The 17,459-nt window shown below is 40.0% G+C and overlaps 1 protein-coding gene across 3 annotated transcripts in view; it reads left to right on the forward strand.

The window, feature by feature from the left end:
* Positions 1 to 1,271: 1,271 nt before the first annotated feature.
* Positions 1,272 to 17,459, forward strand: part of MDFIC (MyoD family inhibitor domain containing) — a 103,485-nt gene continuing 87,297 nt past the window's right edge. The window contains exons 1-2 of one of the 3 annotated variants that reach the window (XM_082632182.1): positions 1,272 to 1,396; positions 1,959 to 2,147. In XM_082632182.1, coding sequence (XP_082488308.1) covers positions 2,063 to 2,147 — 85 coding nt within the window. In that variant the 5' untranslated portion in view covers positions 1,272 to 1,396; positions 1,959 to 2,062. Of the gene's footprint in view, positions 1,397 to 1,437; positions 1,532 to 1,572; positions 1,665 to 1,958; positions 2,148 to 17,459 lie in introns of those variants that run through there. The other 2 variants (XM_082632184.1, XM_082632183.1) reach the window with 2 other exon arrangements.

A 17,459-nucleotide genomic window follows, 5' to 3' on the forward strand; every position in this document is an offset into this window, starting at 1 on the left:
CAGGGCAATATATAAAATAGAGATAAAATAGTATCTAGGCATGAAGCTTCCTCAAATGTTTGCTCTCTAATGGTAATGCAGATCAGAATTGATCTGTTTTCATCAAGCAGATTCCAAATAGTCCAGGCCCCCAGACAAGTTTTCAGAGAGTTAAGGCACTTTTATACACACCATTCCTGAAATCTCTAAATTGAAAAAAAAAAAAGGCATTTGTTAGTCACAGGTCATTGGGCAAAATGTCATTTGTCTTTTGGGGCAGAATATGGTCTGAATAACTGTCAGCAGAAACTTCAAAGGCTGTGTTTTTCAGGTTTACTTGAAAGTAAGTTTGGTTGCACCAATTCTTTAAAGGTAAGAAATAGGACTTCTCAGTCAATTGGAATCAATTCCAGTTGATTTTTTGAAGATATGAAATTCCTGGGATATTATTGATACCCCTGGAAGGAAGATGTATCCAAAGTACATTTTCTCCAATTTTGAGAACATTATTGTCATTACTTTTGTCCTAGAAAGTCAGAGAATGAGTTTGTTCTAGCTTTCTACAAATTTTGCATTTCATTCACAATGAAGTAAAGAGCAAAAGTTATCTGAAATACTTTACATCTGCAAATTAGTTTATACTTGTTATTCTTTGCTCATCAGATTAAATTGCAATCGGATCGTCTCCTTTATAAATGGAGAGTTGATCAGCTTTTTACTTCCGACCACAAGTTTATCTCACCACATAAGTCATCTGTGGGGGAGGCATTCCGCCTGTAATAGGCTGGGCCTGAGGCCCTGGGCCAGTGCATCCTCAAGGGTGTCACCCTTGCCTGCCTGGATGCCTCCAGGGACTTCATGCAACTGCAAAAGAAGTTGCAGTTTCCTCATCCTGTTTGACCAATACAAAGAAAGAAAGAACTGAAAAACACAATAAAGGTTACTTTAGAGTCAGAGATGAAGAGATTAAACACTCAGCTAGGGGTCAAGGTTTCAAAACCACCCTTACTGTATTCCACCAGGAAAGTCTGATACTTTTTTCGTTTTGCATTGTTCACCCTAAAGGCTTCTACTTTCCTCAGGGCATCCCCAGAATGTCAGTGGGTCTGAGGCAGGGCTGGGAAGAGGAGTAGGGAGAGGGGATGCGGTGACTCTCTGGGTGGGGGGCACTCTGGGGCAGCCAGGGAAGAGCCTGCTCCCTCCTTTCCCCCCCCACCGGCGTCCTCCCCAGCGCCAGCCCTGTAGGGCTTTGGCCTCCTGACCCAGACAGAGCCGGGCGCTAGGGAGCCTGCGGCCGAGCCCGGGTCGCGCCGCCCCCAGCCTCGGGGCCGAGAGCCAAGAGTTCGAGGCCTCCCCGACCCGGATATGATGAAAAGGAGCCACAGAGGGAGAAGTGTTTCTGGAGTATAGGCGCGCTGTAAGGGGGAAAGAGAGTTAGAGGGGAGAGAGTCCCGCTCGGAGGGGAGCCAGCGGGGCTGAGCTGGCTGGAAAGAGGAGGCGGAGAGCGCCGAGCAGAGGAGCGGCGGCTGCCGCCGTTGCCGCCACTGCGGTGGTGTGCGCTGAGCGGGAGGGAGGAGGGGAGGGACACCCAGGGGTGGCCGCCGGCGGGCCAGCGCGACCCACGGCCCTGCCGGAGCCTCGCTAACTTTCCGAGGCGGAAGAGGAGGAGGAGGAAGGGGCTTTGAGTGAGTTGGGGGGATGCCGAGGTAGGTGGCGGTCCCCCGGGCGGGAGGAGGATGGGTTCTGATCCCAAATCCGATCTCCCAGCCTCTCCCCCTTGGGTACCCCCGCCCCACTTCGACCCCCTAGGACTCACTGCTGTCAACTTGCTGGGTAACAGTTTTCCTCCCGGGTTTCAAGTCAAAACTTCCCCGGGGTGGGGTTTGGGGGGAGGGAAGCAGAGGGGGAGGGAATGTCCTGCAGGGGTGGTGAGCTCTTCTCTCAAAACACTTTTTTTTTTGTTTTTTAATCCCCGCCAGAAGCGGTCAGTTGCCTGCACCCAACATCTCCGAGCCCTTAGTGCGTCCGACCCGCAGGGCGGCGAGCTAGGCGGAGGCGCGGCGAGGGCTCCGTGAAGCGGCCCATGTCCGGCGCAGGTGAAGACCCCGCTCCCGGGCCCCAGCTCGGGGCCGAGGCGGGCGGTGGCCGGCTGGGCGGCGCGGCCCAGGGTGAGTGTCGCTTGCAAGTTGCAAGCTCCTTTGTCATTGTTGCATTTTCAAATGTGTTCGCACATTGACTGCTGGGGGTCTGTGTGGGGGGACTTGGTGCGAGGACCGAGCCGATCTCGTCCTTGTGAACTTTTGCATAGTTAGCGTTACTCAAGCAAGTTCTCCAGCATTGCAGCCCTAGATCAACAACCGGATAAGAGGGCGGGATCCGTTGGTCCCTCCACTCCCCCCTTCCTTTGGCTGCGGAGAAACAGGATGGCAGGATCGCTGCTTTCTTAAGCATATGCATTTCAGGGCCTAAGACCCGACAGTGTGGGCTCTGAAGCACTTCCCCACTACTTCTCTTCAGTTCTGTGCCTTCGTCAGATCAAGGACTGCCGCTGCTTTCTGAACAAGCCTGCACTCTCCCTTCATCTTTCTGTTTCTTGTGGGCTCGTCTGCAACTCTGATAATCCAGGTTTCTGTGACCAATTGCTTTGGGATGGCTCATGCATACATTTTCAACAACTGTTTTTGTTTTGAAATACACAGGCTTCAAAAGAAATGCTTTTCTAGAATGAATTAGCCCTTTGTGTTCCTCCAAAGCGTAAACACATTCAGCCTGTAAAGAAAATACTTCTGTTTCTCGGGAGAATTCCACAATAAGCTTATTAACAAGTCAAACAGTATCTTTTTTCTCTTGAAGGTAACATACTTTTCACTGGTGACAGAGAGCAAGGATCTTAATCTCCTGATGTATTTTCCTCTTAGGGTGGTTCTGATTTAAAGAGTTCTGACACTGATACAAACTAAATAATTTTCCAGGGCTCCAAAACCTATTTTACTTTTTCTCTTGATTTTAAGTCTATCTGATACACGCCCCCCGCCCCCGCCCCCTTTAGCAATAATGTAATGAGCTTCTTGGGATTCTTTTTGTTAAGGCAGTAAAAAGTGGAAAAGGAGAAGTGAATGTCGAACCCACAATAGGTAAAAGCAGAAAACATCCATGGCTAAATTAAAATGTGGAATTCAAGGGCTGTTAAATTGAATTATGTTTATCTTTTGTTTTTTTTTGCTTCTAAACAGTGAATCATTTTTTCTAAACAGAGAAAATCAGAAAATCAGAACTAGAATGGTAAACACGTTTTCCCAGAAGCAACCCATGTTCCTCACACTGTATTGCCAAGGCAATCATTTTCTTGTCATTAGGCATGCCCTCAGTAGTCATATCGACTCCTTGATGGGATGTTTAGGTTCACACTTGAGGTGTTCATCACTATTGTTAACAAATGCTTATGCCAAGAATCAACCTCAAACCCACTAGAAAAACAATTGATTTAGAGCTAGTGATATCTACAATGTCCAACTTTAATAATACACATTTTTTAAGTCAGTAGAAGTTGCAGTGATAATGCACTGTACAGATGTAATGCTGTAAGGTATCACATGATCTGACTTTAAGAAGCCAGCATCTAGAATGGTCTGAAGGAGAATGTGGACTGCATACAACACATTATCAGTGTGGAAACTCTTGGGTTATGTTTTACCTGAAAATTGACTTAACCTCAGCAACATTTTTTTTTTTTAGTAGTTTAACCTTGACTCACCACATCCTCTAAGTAGGCATCAGTTTAATTGTAAATGTAATATAAAGTTGAGTTTTTAAAAAAGAAAAACCTCAGAATCTTGTTAAAAGATTGTGTCTCAAACAAGCAGATTTCATGAGCTGAAAGAAAAAAAGTTTTGGAGCAAGTGGGTAGGGAGAAAGCTTCAAGACGTAGCCGCCATGGTTAGGGTGGTTTTATTGGTAAAGACAGTTAGTGAAGAAACTTTGCCCACGAGCCACTCTCCTCTTAAGCTCTTGCTCGAGTTCTTTCATCCTCATCCTTCTGCCCTTGGGTTATTGATCATCTTTTCAGAATAATAGTTGAATAGTACTCTGGTAAGATAAGGCTGCTTAGTTAATAGAAACCTAATTTAAAAATTTTATATATTAAAATCAGTGAGAAAAATGGAATGTTCTACGAAAGTTAACAGAAAATGTCTTTTCATGAAGGGGGAGGGTAAGATCAAGTCTTCCCCTGCGAACAAAGTACAATATATATGTGTATTAATATGTATGTGCATATATATACACATATTATATCACATAAAGACATACGATATAATCTATACATATATTACTGTGTTGTGATGCACTATCTATACTACTAACCAAAGGCATAGGAAGTTAAAGATGAAAGTAATTTTAGGGGGTCTCTAGTCTGAACTCCCCATCAAATCTAGAATTTCTACGTTCTTTCAGGTGGTTAGTTAGACACCTACAGTGTAGTACATTCTCCTTATCAGCATTCATAGTTGTGAAAGATTTTCGTATTGAAAGCATTAAAAATCTTATTTGTGCATTCTGAAAATTGTCACAGATCAAGGACTTAAGCTCATATGCCCCAGGCTGTCAGAGGGAACCAGAATGGGTGTGGGAAGGTAGGGAGCAGTGGGGACTGTGGACTACTATAGAGCTCAGGCCCAGGAGATGGTACTTCTCAGCTGCAGCTCATTGTTGCCATTTGGGTTAATATCTTCCGGTATTTCAAGAGATACTGGAAATATGGAGTTTTATGTATCATTGCTCCCTTTTTAAAAGTTGGCAACTAATTAAATTCAATTTTTTATCCAGGCCAAACAAAACAACCACACCTGCAGGCTGGAAATGGCCTGTATGCAGCTGATTTGTGATCTCTATTATAGAAAATAGAAAGTAAACCTGTGATTTAAAACCATTTCCCTGTTTATGATGAACTTCTGAAAGATTGACTTGATTTACCTTCTCAAGCAAAGTACGTGTATAAGTGTCTCGATAGGTGAAGGACAGTTTGGGCCAAACTTATTTTTGTTTTAAGAGAGAATGGATCTTGTATAGGGAGTTCACCTAATTCTCATTTTTTTCTTTTTTGGATCAAGCATCTTAAAATTCATTGTGTTATCAACCCTGATAGGTATTTGCTTTTTTGTGCAAAAGTTATTAGAATCCATGTGGTTGAAAGAGCCTTTTGATTAAGTGCTTCCATATTTGTGACTTGTAAATAGAAGGATCTTCAGAAATAACTTAGTCTAACTGGCTCACTTTCTAGAAGGGATGCCCAGAGACTTTAAGTGACTTGCCCAAGGTCTCATACACAGTAGAAATCAGGGTGTTTTGTGGTAAATGTGGTTGAAGTAGAGAATGAATACAGCTTTTTTCCTGTGGATGGATGAATTGAAGATAATCAGCTTTGGATACTGCGAATCGCTTGAGCCTGTTCCGGCCCCTGCAGCCCCCCTCCCTCCCCCATTGCATTTGCCAAGATTTAGACTGTTGGACTGTGTGCTGGAATATTCTTTAATGTGATAATGTGTGATTTACTGCACTCTTCTCTCTTGGGAGAGTCCTCTGAGACTATTAGGCGGACTTTTCATAGCAGGATGCAAAACGCCACTAAAGTTAATTAAAAATAATTTAAAATAGAAGCTAGGGAGAAGATGTTCAAGTCGAAATTACACAAGAAGAAAAATTACACAAGAAAAATGACATTGACTCAACTAGTTTACAGGTTGGGGGTGAGTAGAGAACAACAGGTTTTATACACAGCAAAGGGGAAAACAATTACAAACAAATTACATGAATATGCAATTGAATACAGATATGCAAATGAATAGGTGTAAAATGCAGCAGTAGTGCAAATAATCTCTCAATAATCTGGGCTCTAAATAAATGGGGGGAGAAAGAATTAGACACTTTCCATTAAAAAAAAAGTAGTGGGGAGGTTAGATAAAGGCACGGTGGTGCAGGGGACCAGGACACATTATCTCAGTCGTCTTAAATGTCCTGCACCTCTTACATCTAAATCTAAAGTTCCTCACCCTAAAAATGTGTTTTCAGGATAACTGACCCCTGACTCCTGCCTTCTCAGATACAAGTTCAATTGTGTTATTTCTACCAGCAAATATACTCATATTAAAGCCAAACTCTCATAGGCTCATGGAGTTTGGAGTGACATGGGCTTATAAAGATCTCTTAGCCCAACCTGAAAACATGAATTCAGTTCAAAACAATCAACATCCAGCATCGCCAGGAATAAGCCAAGGAGAGTAGGCATGAATACTTCCAGGGATAGGGAAACAGCCTCAGAAGACAGCTTACTTCAACTTAGGATGCCTTAATTATTCAAAGACTTCTCCACAATTGTCTAAATTCTACTTATAATTTTCACTGATTCATCATATTTTGCTCTTTGCAATCAAAACCTGATCTTCCCTCTTCCATATTCTATCCACTTTTATAAGCACGATAGTCTTCTTACTCTTATCTAAAAAGCTATCATGAAAGAATTTGCCTTACTGACTGTTGAAATCCAGATACCATATCTATAGCAGTTCCCCTACTCAGCAGTCAGTTAACCCTGTTACAATATAAAAAGGAATTGTATGGGAAGCCTGTTTATTTCAATTATACCACGTATGCTCGTAATATCCATATTCTTCAACTTTTATCATATCGTTTTATCCTTTTGATTAAGAATGGCATTTCTCAAAGTGTGTCATCTTTGGGCAGCTTCTATCTCTGGTCCTCAATGATCGGGGACGATAGTGCCTTCCAGGAGACATTTGGCAACCTCTCAAGACATGTTTGGTGGTCGTAACAGGGGTGGGGGTGGCTGCTCTGGGGATGTAGTGGGTGGAGGCCAGGGATAACGCTAAACATCTGACAATGCACAGGACAGGGCAGCGCCTCGCAACAAAGAATTATCTGGCCCAGAATGTCAATGGTGTTGACTTGCTATCCTAGTCTCTCAAGGCTACTGACATCTTTGGCTCCACTCCAGAGTTACAGAATCAGCATCTTGAGAGTAAGACTCAAGAATCTGCATTTTTAACAAGCTCCAGGTGCTCTTTATCTCTATTTGAGAATCATTGTTTTTAGAGGCTTTTATCTGTAGAAAGACATACTATATATATATATATATATATATATTTGGTAGAAAGCCTTAAAAAAATCTTGAGAAAAGTCCCCTTTTCAAATTCCAAACTTTAAATCATATCACTCCACGTGTACCATCTCTTAGAGCTTGCCAGCATTTTTATCCCATATCCCAATTAATAAAACTAGGCCTGAGTATTCATCCTCAAAAATGTTTCCTGTCAAGATTATATGTACTATAGTACAGTTATATTGTGAATATTAGAAAAGAAATATATGAATAAAAATTTAAAAGGATGAGATAAAAATAAGTAAATAAATAGATCTTTTAATACTTTCTTCTGCCCACCTCAGTAGACATTTTTGTCCCACCACCCTACACTTCTCTCTGAGGATCCCAGCATTATGCAATAATAAGGAAAGAAGTCCCTGATTTGCATGTGAGCTGTATTCACTTGTAAATTGGATTTTTGGAATCTGGATTATCTTTTCTCATAGAAACAGAATGATAACTTATGTTTACCTCCATAATCTCAAAAGATTGTTGAAAATTTTATTAAATTTTATATATTTACAATGATAAATTGTAGAGAACATACTCTTATGATTCTGGCAACCACATACAAATAACCAAGAACAAAATTGAGTGAAACATTTTGAATACAGATGCTTGAGAAAGAACAGCCTTAATTGGAAAACTATAAGGAAACTTGTCTAGATTTGGAAGAGGATTTGGGGGCATTTTCAAGCACCTTGGACTTTATATTCCCAATTCTTTTTATGCCTAAAGGAACTAATGTTCATTTTACAAGTTTAGTTAGAGAAGTGCAAGCCTTATCAGCTAGGCATAGTCATTTTCCTTCTGCTGAGTAAAAGAATCAAATGCGTAAGAGGAGGATGTAACTGGGAAAAAACTAAGAGGGGAGGGAGGAAGGAAGTGGTTTAAAAAGGTACGACTAAAAAGTGTCTGGAGAGGTTGAAGTGTTTGAGTTGAGAACTGCGAATAAAGTTCTAAGGGATAGCATGGTATGAACTGAGCTGGAGGGGACCATGTTAAGAAACAAGATGATGGCACAAATCTTGAGAGAGGGAGCACTGCTTACCTTGAAGTAGGCCCTAGTATATATTTGTGGAATAAATGATTGGGTAAATGGAGGGCTTGATTGCTGTCCAGAACAAGTGTGAGTCATGGCAGCAAAAGGCAATGAACAGCATCGGTTTGGGGGTCAGGGTGGAGGATGAGACTAGGGAAAGCATTTATATGTTTGTGTTTATAATTCAGAATACTTGTATAGAGGATAAATTTTTAATACCAATTTTCATCTCTACCATAGCCTTTTTGTTTGTCTTCACATCATTTATTTCTGCCTTACTCAGGTGCTCTGTGAATGTTCCATCATATCTATCTACCTCTAGATAGATAGATAGATATGATGCTATATGACAGATACAGAGAGAAATACATTGATGAATGAAATCTGGGACGTGCAGGGTGATGGGAGGAATAAATAAGTTTACACATACCTATAATATAAGGTAGATGGAAAGGTTATAACAGAGGCACAAAGAAAATGATGGCAGAACATGGGAGGGAGAAAGCATCTCTAGCTGGGGCATTTGGAAAAACCTCAAAGAAAACTTTTGATTTGAGTTGGACTAAGAAGCATAGTCAAACTCGCCTTTGTGGACATGGATGTGAAAAGCAAAACTTGGAAGGGACTGTTACAGGATGTGGAGGACTTCACTAAGACCATTGTGTGAGCTGCATTAAGGAGCTGAGAAAAAGGTAAAGTTGTAAAGATAAGCTAAAGTAATTTTGAGGAGGGCCCTGATTTTCTTGCTGAGGCATTGGTCTATCCTTTCTGTAGGCAATAGAGCCATTGAAAGTTCTTGATAAGGGTAAGGATAGGACCAAATTGGTGTTTTTAGGAAAATTAATCTGGTGGCAGTTCAAAGGATGATTTTGGAGGGAGAGGCATGAGTGCAGGCAGTGATTTTCCAGGAGGCTACTATAATAGCCTGGCAAAAGATAAGAGGACCTAGGGCTGTACCAGTGGGCGTAGAATTGAGACTATGGATTTAAGAACGATAGCAAAGGTAGGACAGAGCTCTATCTTGCTGTGAGAAATTGTTCAGGGCATTGATTTTTACTTATTCATTTTCAAATCTCCTAAAGCCAGGCACAATGTCCAAATTTTGTTCAATGGAATTGATGTGGTTGGGCAAAATATTTAATATGGGAGAAGGTGGAAAGGTAGAAATTTAAGGTAATCCACAGGTTTGCTTTTTAGCCTGAGTGGAAACATGGGAGGAGCTGTTGAGTCTTCTTTTGATCATGTTGGTTTCATGGAACTTATCCTTAAGCCAGGATAAGCCAGTAGGCCACTGAAAAAGAGAATTTGTTACTAGGAGAGTGGTGAGGGTCAGGTGCACGGACTAAGAGTTCACCACCAAGTAGCTGATGGATGGGCACAAGAGTGAGAGAGAGAGGACTGAAGGCAGACTTGGGAGAACGGCTGCCCTTTTGGGAGGAGAAGGGAAAGAATACAGAAAGAGAGTCCATAAGGATTGGTCACAGAAGTGTCAGGTGTTTAGAGGTCATGGAAGATGAGAAGAGTTCTGGTTTGTTAAGGGAGAAGCAGGGAGTATAGAAGGCTCCTTTTGGATGGGCGGATTTTGAGCATGTCCACCACACACTCATGGAAAGAAAACCAGGGGATAGAGAGAGAAAAGATGAAAGAGGATGGGGTGGAGCCGTGCTGCAGTGGGTGTTAGTAATTGAAAGAGTGAAATTGTAGGAAGGAAGGAGATGATGAGATCAGTCTTAGGAAAGTTGGGAATGTTCCCCTTTGAGATGGGGATGGGAGAAAAGGATGAGTGATCATCTAGAGAAAATTTCATGTGAGAAAGGATTATTGAAGGCCTAGATGTTCTCAGCAAAATAGATGTAACATTTGCTGAGAGCAAGGGGAGGTGTTAGGATGAGTCAAGAAATTTGAGATGTGTAGAAAAGATTAGGAAGAATGAAGAATTCAAGAGGGAGTCAATCTGGGGCAAACAAAAGGACTGCTCAGTAACACTGAGGGCTTAACAAAGAATGAACGGCATGAATTTTTAGTGGACACGGTCAGCATGGTTGATTGCCTTTCTCAGCAAGAAGCATTCGGGACCTTGGGAATAGAAGCAGATAGAATGGAGTTTTTGTATTAGCATGGGGTTGGAAGTTGGCAGAATGGAAGCAGTGGAGGGGCTGGGGCAAGGGAGGAGGATTAGGCATGTGTGGGAAGAGTGTCTTTGTACCAGCTGATCTTGTGTTCCAGGCTGTATGGGGAGCTGGAGAGACCAGCAGTGCAATTAGAAGGCTATGATTTCTGGCCAGGAAGAATCATGCCTGTTGGCCTTGTTTGGTCAGTTCACATACAAGGATTTAATATACATAACTGAGTGATCTTTACAGGGCTACTGGGGAAGCTGTGGAATTTTTGGGTGTGTAAGAGCCTTTCCTGTTTCTTTGAACCTCATTTCCTGGATCTTGGTGAGGTGATTTCATGGAAAGTTCTAATAAAAGTGTGCAATTATTTTACTAGCATTATATTTTTATAATAAAAGATTTTGGGGAAAAGGAAACACATAAATTGTCACAGTCTAAAGTTAGGCCATTTGCAAATGGAAAATTAGTTAGAACAACAACAAACAGAGGAGGAAAACAATTCAAACAAATTGTTTTTCTGAGTCAATGTAATTATTCTATTGTATAAAGGCATGGGATGTGATTTTTATGTTTCTATTCCGAAAAATCTTTACTCAATTTTTATTAAGGGGGGATTGATTCTGCGCTGGCTAGAGTCTAGATGTTTGGATAGTTGAACTTTGGTGATTCATTGGAGCAGATAAAAGATGCTGCAGCCCTTTCTGCTATCTTAATCAGTCCTGGGTTTTAGATGATTTTCTCTCTCTGTCTTTACCTTTTTTTCTCTGTGTCTGTCTTTTTCCCCCTCCTCTCCCTCTTGCCATTAACACTGTACTGAAGTTACTTAAACTTTTCATATTTTCTTTTGACATTAGCATACGCATTCTGAAGGAGGTAAGCATTTTTACTGCAAGTTTTTGAAGCTGAGTTGTATTTAATAGGTTCTAATCGCTCAGAGTTCACTAGGTAGGAACTACAGAGTTATTTTAACATTAATTTTGTTTGTGGTTTCTACTTGCAGTCCACTTCTGTTTTCAGATTCACACCCACATGATCTGAAGTAAGATGATTCATATGCATGTGCTTTTATGCCAAATTTTTAAGTAGTTTCAGGAATAAAGTCTGAAATACATTTTCACGCTAGCACATATATTTTATCAAATATATCGACATATTTGAACAGGAAACCCTGTCAACAAATATTTCTTGTGTGCCTACTATGTAGAAAATCCCGTGATGATTGAAAATGTATAACACATAGTTCTGCCCAGAAGGAATTTGTAAACTAGGTGAGAGAGAGGATGATGTTTACATGTGTGCCAAATTAAATTGTAATCCCTTGTCTAAATATCAATTCAAGATTACGACAAGTACCATGTGACAGATGAGTTTATGGGCAGTTGCCAGCTTACTGGTACAGTTCTGGCTTCTTAAGGTTGAGAGCAAATCTCAGAATAACGAGTCAGTTTTGTCTGGGTTGGGCTGTGAGTGACCCCAGCTGAAGAAGGCACAGTTTGTAGGTCTTCTTGGTTTGGATTATGCAGAGTTGAGCACCAAAAATAAGGCACCTTGTGGTTGAGCAGGTGACAGGCCCTCTGAAGGCAGGTGGCAGAGGGCAAGGGAACACGCTTCCTCTCCTCACTTTCTCTACTCCAAGAGATGGTCCTCCTACGCTTTTTCATAGGGGATCAGTCTGTAATCTTCTGGGTCTCTATGAATATAGGCCTATCCTGTTCTTATTTTTTCCATCACATCATCCAAGCAACATGCAGGATTTTAGGAAAATTTTTTGAGAGGTTTTAGTCTTCATTTCTTACTGAGATACAAGGTGAAATTATGGAGCATGGGAAAGATGTAGGACTTTACAACCTTAAAATATGTACAATGTTAAAATAACTATCAGTTTTTCATCCATATGCAAAATGAATTTAATTCTTACTGAGCCAAGGAGTAGCATGTTCAATCTTTGGGTTAGAAAAATATTTCTGGTTGGAGCAGAAAAAGATGGGAGGCCCTGGTAGTGGGTATGGGCGAGAAAGTATAGATTTAAGAGAAATTGGGGTGCTGTAACTAGCAGGGTCTGGTAATTGATTGTTGGGGCCGGGGAAATAAGGGGGAAAATAGAGAGCTAAAAGTGATTCCATGGATACCATTGACCAATATACAGACTATAGTTGGAGAAATAGGCGGGGACTGAAGAGAAGTGGTGATGAATTTTGGGAAATGTTAAGTTTAAATTGCTAAAGATATAGTCGTGTAGAGTTGAAACTCCAAATCTACAGGTCAGGGCAGGAATCAGGGTGAAGGTAATGGATCTACAGGTTATCCTCCTGGAGGTGACTGAAACTGTGGAAGTTAATGAGATTGCAGAGGTTGTAAAGCCAAAATGGGTTGGTGGTCTTAAAGGAGAATTTAAAGTAGGCAGTGCCCCAAAGAGATGGTCCAGAAGGTCAGAGGCTGTGTTGGTGAATTAAATGAGAGGCTCCTGGTTTTGTCCTTTAGGAGAATTACCAGAGAGGAAGCATCCTCTGACTTCTAATTCATATCTGTCATTCTGAAGTCCAAGAAATCAATTTCAATATACTGCAAATTCTCTTATTATTTGTGGCTTCACCACTATTTGAAATGCTCTTCTCCATCCTCTCTCATTTATTTCAAGATCAGGCTCAAATCATAGCTTTGAAATGCCTTTACAAATTAAACAACTTCCTTTGGTTCACTTTTGACTTCCAATGGCCTTCCTTCTTGTAATAGTGCTAAATAAGGGTTTATTCCTTAACCAGAGAGCTTGGGGCAGAAAATGTTCTTGATAAAATCACTCAGTTTAACTGAGAGGTAACAGAAAAGTTTTAAAAATTGTGGCACTTAGAATAATGATGATGCTAAAAAACTAAAGATGGGTGTGTACCCTTATTTTAAAAAAGGGGAAGAAGGTAATATCCTCAATTCCTTTTTATATTGTAACAGGGTTAACTGACTGCTGAGTAGGGGAACTGCTATAGATATGGTATCTGGATTTCAACAGTCAGTAAGGCAAATTCTTTCATGATAGCTTTTTAGATAAGAGTAAGAAGACTATCGTGCTTATAAAAGTGGATAGAATATGGAAGAGGGAAGATCAGGTTTTGATTGCAAAGAGCAAAATATGATGAATCAGTGAAAATTATAAGTAGAATTTAGACAATTGTGGAGAAGTCTTTGAATAATTAAGGCATCCTAAGTTGAAGTAAGCTGTCTTCTGAGGCTGTTTCCCTATCCCTGGAAGTATTCATGCCTACTCTCCTTGGCTTATTCCTGGCGATGCTGGATGTTGATTGTTTTGAACTGAATTCATGTTTTCAGGTTGGGCTAAGAGATCTTTATAAGCCCATGTCACTCCAAACTCCATGAGCCTATGAGAGTTTGGCTTTAATATGAGTATATTTGCTGGTAGAAATAACACAATTGAACTTGTATCTGAGAAGGCAGGAGTCAGGGGTCAGTTATCCTGAAAACCCATTTTTAGGGTGAGGAACTTTAGATTTAGATGTAAGAGGTGCAGGACATTTAAGACGACTGAGATAATGTGTCCTGGTCCCCTGCACCACCGTGCCTTTATCTAACCTCCCCACTACTTTTTTTTTAATGGAAAGTGTGTAATTCTTTCTCCCCCCATTTATTTAGAGCCCAGATTATTGAGAGATTATTTGCACTACTGCTGCATTTTACACCTATTCATTTGCATATCTGTATTCAATTGCATATTCATGTAATTTGTTTGTAATTGTTTTCCCCTTTGCTGTGTATAAAACCTGTTGTTCTCTACTCACCCCCAACCTGTAAACTAGTTGAGTCAATGTCATTTTTCTCATTCTTTTGAATCGAAACACACCATAAGCTTCTAAATGCATAAGAAGCCCTTTGAAGTAGTGAATTTAGATTTTGCTATTATTTTTCAAAGTAATGGTAATAACGATTAGTTGATTAAATTGATTTAAGCATTTAATTCATTCAACAAACATAGTATATCTTATTATATAATAACTTATAAAATTATGAAATTTTGTGCATATGCTCATTCATCTGTTAAAAATGCTTTGGTTATCTTAAAATGTTGTTTTGGACAATGAGATTTTAATCTGTGTTAGAACATTAGGCTAAGCAGGTAGGTTTTGCAGTGTTTCTTAAAGGTCATTAAGCTTGAGAGATTTTTGTTTGTTTGTTTTTCTTTTTTTGGATCAGTGAAGAAGTAAAATCCAGAACCTCAGGTCTTCCTGAAAGCTGCCTTATCTTTGGTTTTTAAAGGTTACATTTGGGAAACATTTGTAGATTTCCACATGTTCTTAGCCTCTGGGAAATAGAGATCCAGATTTTTTTTTTTTAACTTTTCCCAGACATTTTAGTCTCAGATTACTTGAGATTTCATAATCCGGAATACACATAGATGATCTGAGATAATGCTGGTATTTGAATGGAAGAGTAAAAATGAAATGGTTTAAAGCTTACAGATAAAGGAGGTATGAATATAGATTGCATAGCAGTAAGAATATACGTATTATGTAGATCTTAAATGATTTACCATAGATTAAAATCAAATATTTAATTGAAGTAGATCTAACATGCAACAGTCCTAAATTTTAAGCATGAAGAAAGTTGCTAATGCTCCTTTCTATAAGAACTAAGTGTATTGTATACTGATTAAGTTTTATGAGGTTTTATAAGGATATCCGCCAAGGACCATCATTTATATTAGTTCTTCGCAAAGTAAGCATATAAAGTACGGATAACAAGTAGACCAATGTACTTGATGATTGGCTCGTGCATTTTACACTTACCTCTGCCTAGTTCAAAAGAACATTTGAGGTAACTTATAGGAGTACATTTTTAAAAAGAGATTCAAACAGAATAATGGGAAGTATGGGTAGCCCAAGAGATACAAACCTGAGGGAAAATAGAAATGTACAGGTATAACTGTAGGGTCCAACCCGGTTACTCAGTTTTGTCTGCAAAGTTGAGGCAAAAAGAAAACATTTTTCCCTCATATGATTTTCATTGTCCATAAGGAAAAAAAAATAACATATAGCTTCTCAGAGGAAGGAATAGTTTTCCTTATATTCAGTCTGGAAACAGATTTCTAGCACAGTTTCTTACATGGAGATTACTGAATAGATAAGATACTGTCCTCAACAGTATCCCTAAGGTTTTAAAAAGGTGCTTATTGTAATGACACTTAATGTAATACTAATAGCAAGTGTGAATGAGCCCTTATTGTATACCAGCCACTCTGCTTTCCAGGCATGGTTTCCGTTTATTTCCGCATCCACCTTCTGATGTAGGTACTGGTGTTATTCCCATTTTAAAGATTAAGAATCTGACAAAGGTTATGTAATTTGCTCAGGATTCGCATAGTTAGTGGTGGACCCAGGCACTCTGATTTCAGATCCTGTGCTCTTAACCATTTCTCCAGTAAAAAGTACAGTTTAAGGATATTATTTCTGTCCCAGAGAACCTAATGAGAGTCTTTATTTATCAGGAAGGATTCAAATATCTGGACTTTTAGGTGACAATATTGTCTCTATTTCTTGGAAAACCATGGCATGAACAGTATTGGACATGTTTTAAAAGTTCATTCGTGGGCTTCCCTGGTGGTGCAGTGGTTAGGAGTCCGCCTGCCGATGCGGGGGGCGCGGGTTCATGCCCCGGTCCAGGAGGACCCCACATGCCGCGGGGCGGCTGGGCCCGTGTGCCATGGCCGCGGAGCCTGCGCGTCCGGAGCCTGTGCTCCGCAACAGGAGAGGCCACAGCGGTGAGAGGCCCGCGTACCGCAAAAAAAAAAAAAAGTTCATTTGTAACTTTGACAAGCTGATTTCATCCTCATACGACATTACTAAATTCTTCTGTTACTCTTATTTGTTAAAACCATTTAACTATTGAGAGAATAAATGTGCTTGACTACAAACTGTTGGAAAAAAAAATCCCTCTTCAATAGTTTGAATGATTGTCTTATAGAAGTAAGTTTATTATTTCTACCTACAGTGGGCAGAACTAGAACTAGTTAAAGATCACCTGTCGGTGTATTTATGCTCAAAATAAAGAACAACTTACTACTAAATCAAACTGATGAAGAATAGAATATGTTCCTTTATGGGATATCATTCCTTGGAATTTTGGAGAAAGGCTGAGTATTCCAGGGGGCTTTCTGTCCTGGGAAGGATATGAAATTAGCTGAGCTGCAAGATCCTTTCCAGCTCTGCATTTCATCATTCTATTTCCAATTGAATATCTATTTCTGAGACTCACTCTGTAGTCTCATCAGTAAAATTGAGCTAACGTTTTCCTTATTGTATGGTTGATGGGTTCTGAAGATCAAATAAATATTATATATTAAAGTCCTTTGAAAATTGCTAATACTGTAATTATAATAATTCATTAATTCTTTCAACAAAAGGAAACATTTTTTCTTTTCTTTTTTTATTTAATAACTACATACCAGCTGAGTGGCTGTTATATGGCACATATAATATTTTACATGTATTACTATCCAGTTGACTTATTTTTAATACATTTAGATTTTTCTCTCTTTTTAATCACTATTCACCTATTTTATTCCCCAACTGCCTGAGATAAGTAAAATGCTGAAAGTTTTAAATTTAGATAATGCCAACTAGGTAAAATATTATACAGTTTTAAATCAAATGGAAATTCTGTTTACCTGAATCTGTCTCATTATCCTTTAGCAAGAAAAATCAAGATTGGAGACAGATTGCTTCTCACCATCATGCCCTTCTTTAGAAAAATAGCAAAAAATAAAGAGTATTGATCCTGTAAGATAGACAGTCATTTCTGAGTAGGACATATTATAGTTAAATTGATCCTTTATGGGCTTCCCTGGTGGCGCAGTGGTTGAGAGTCCGCCTGCCGATACAGGGGACACGGGTTCGTGCCCCGGTCCGGGAGGATCCCACATGCCGCGGAGTGGCTGGGCCCGTGAGCCATGGCCGCTGAGCCTGCGCATCCGGAGCCTGTGCTCCGCAACGGGAGAGGCCACAACAGTGAGAGGCCCGTGTACCGCAAAAAAAAAAAAAAAAAAAAAAAAAAAAATTGATCCTTTAGAACTATTACTTTTTTCCTTTGACTCTTTGGTGTAATTCATGCTCATCATTTTCTTTGAAAATTAACTCAAATCCAGTGCTTTACAGAGGGTTTA

Source organism: Mesoplodon mirus (genome assembly GCF_964341445.2).
Source record: "Mesoplodon mirus genome assembly, chromosome: 9".
NCBI lineage: Eukaryota > Metazoa > Chordata > Mammalia > Artiodactyla > Ziphiidae > Mesoplodon > Mesoplodon mirus.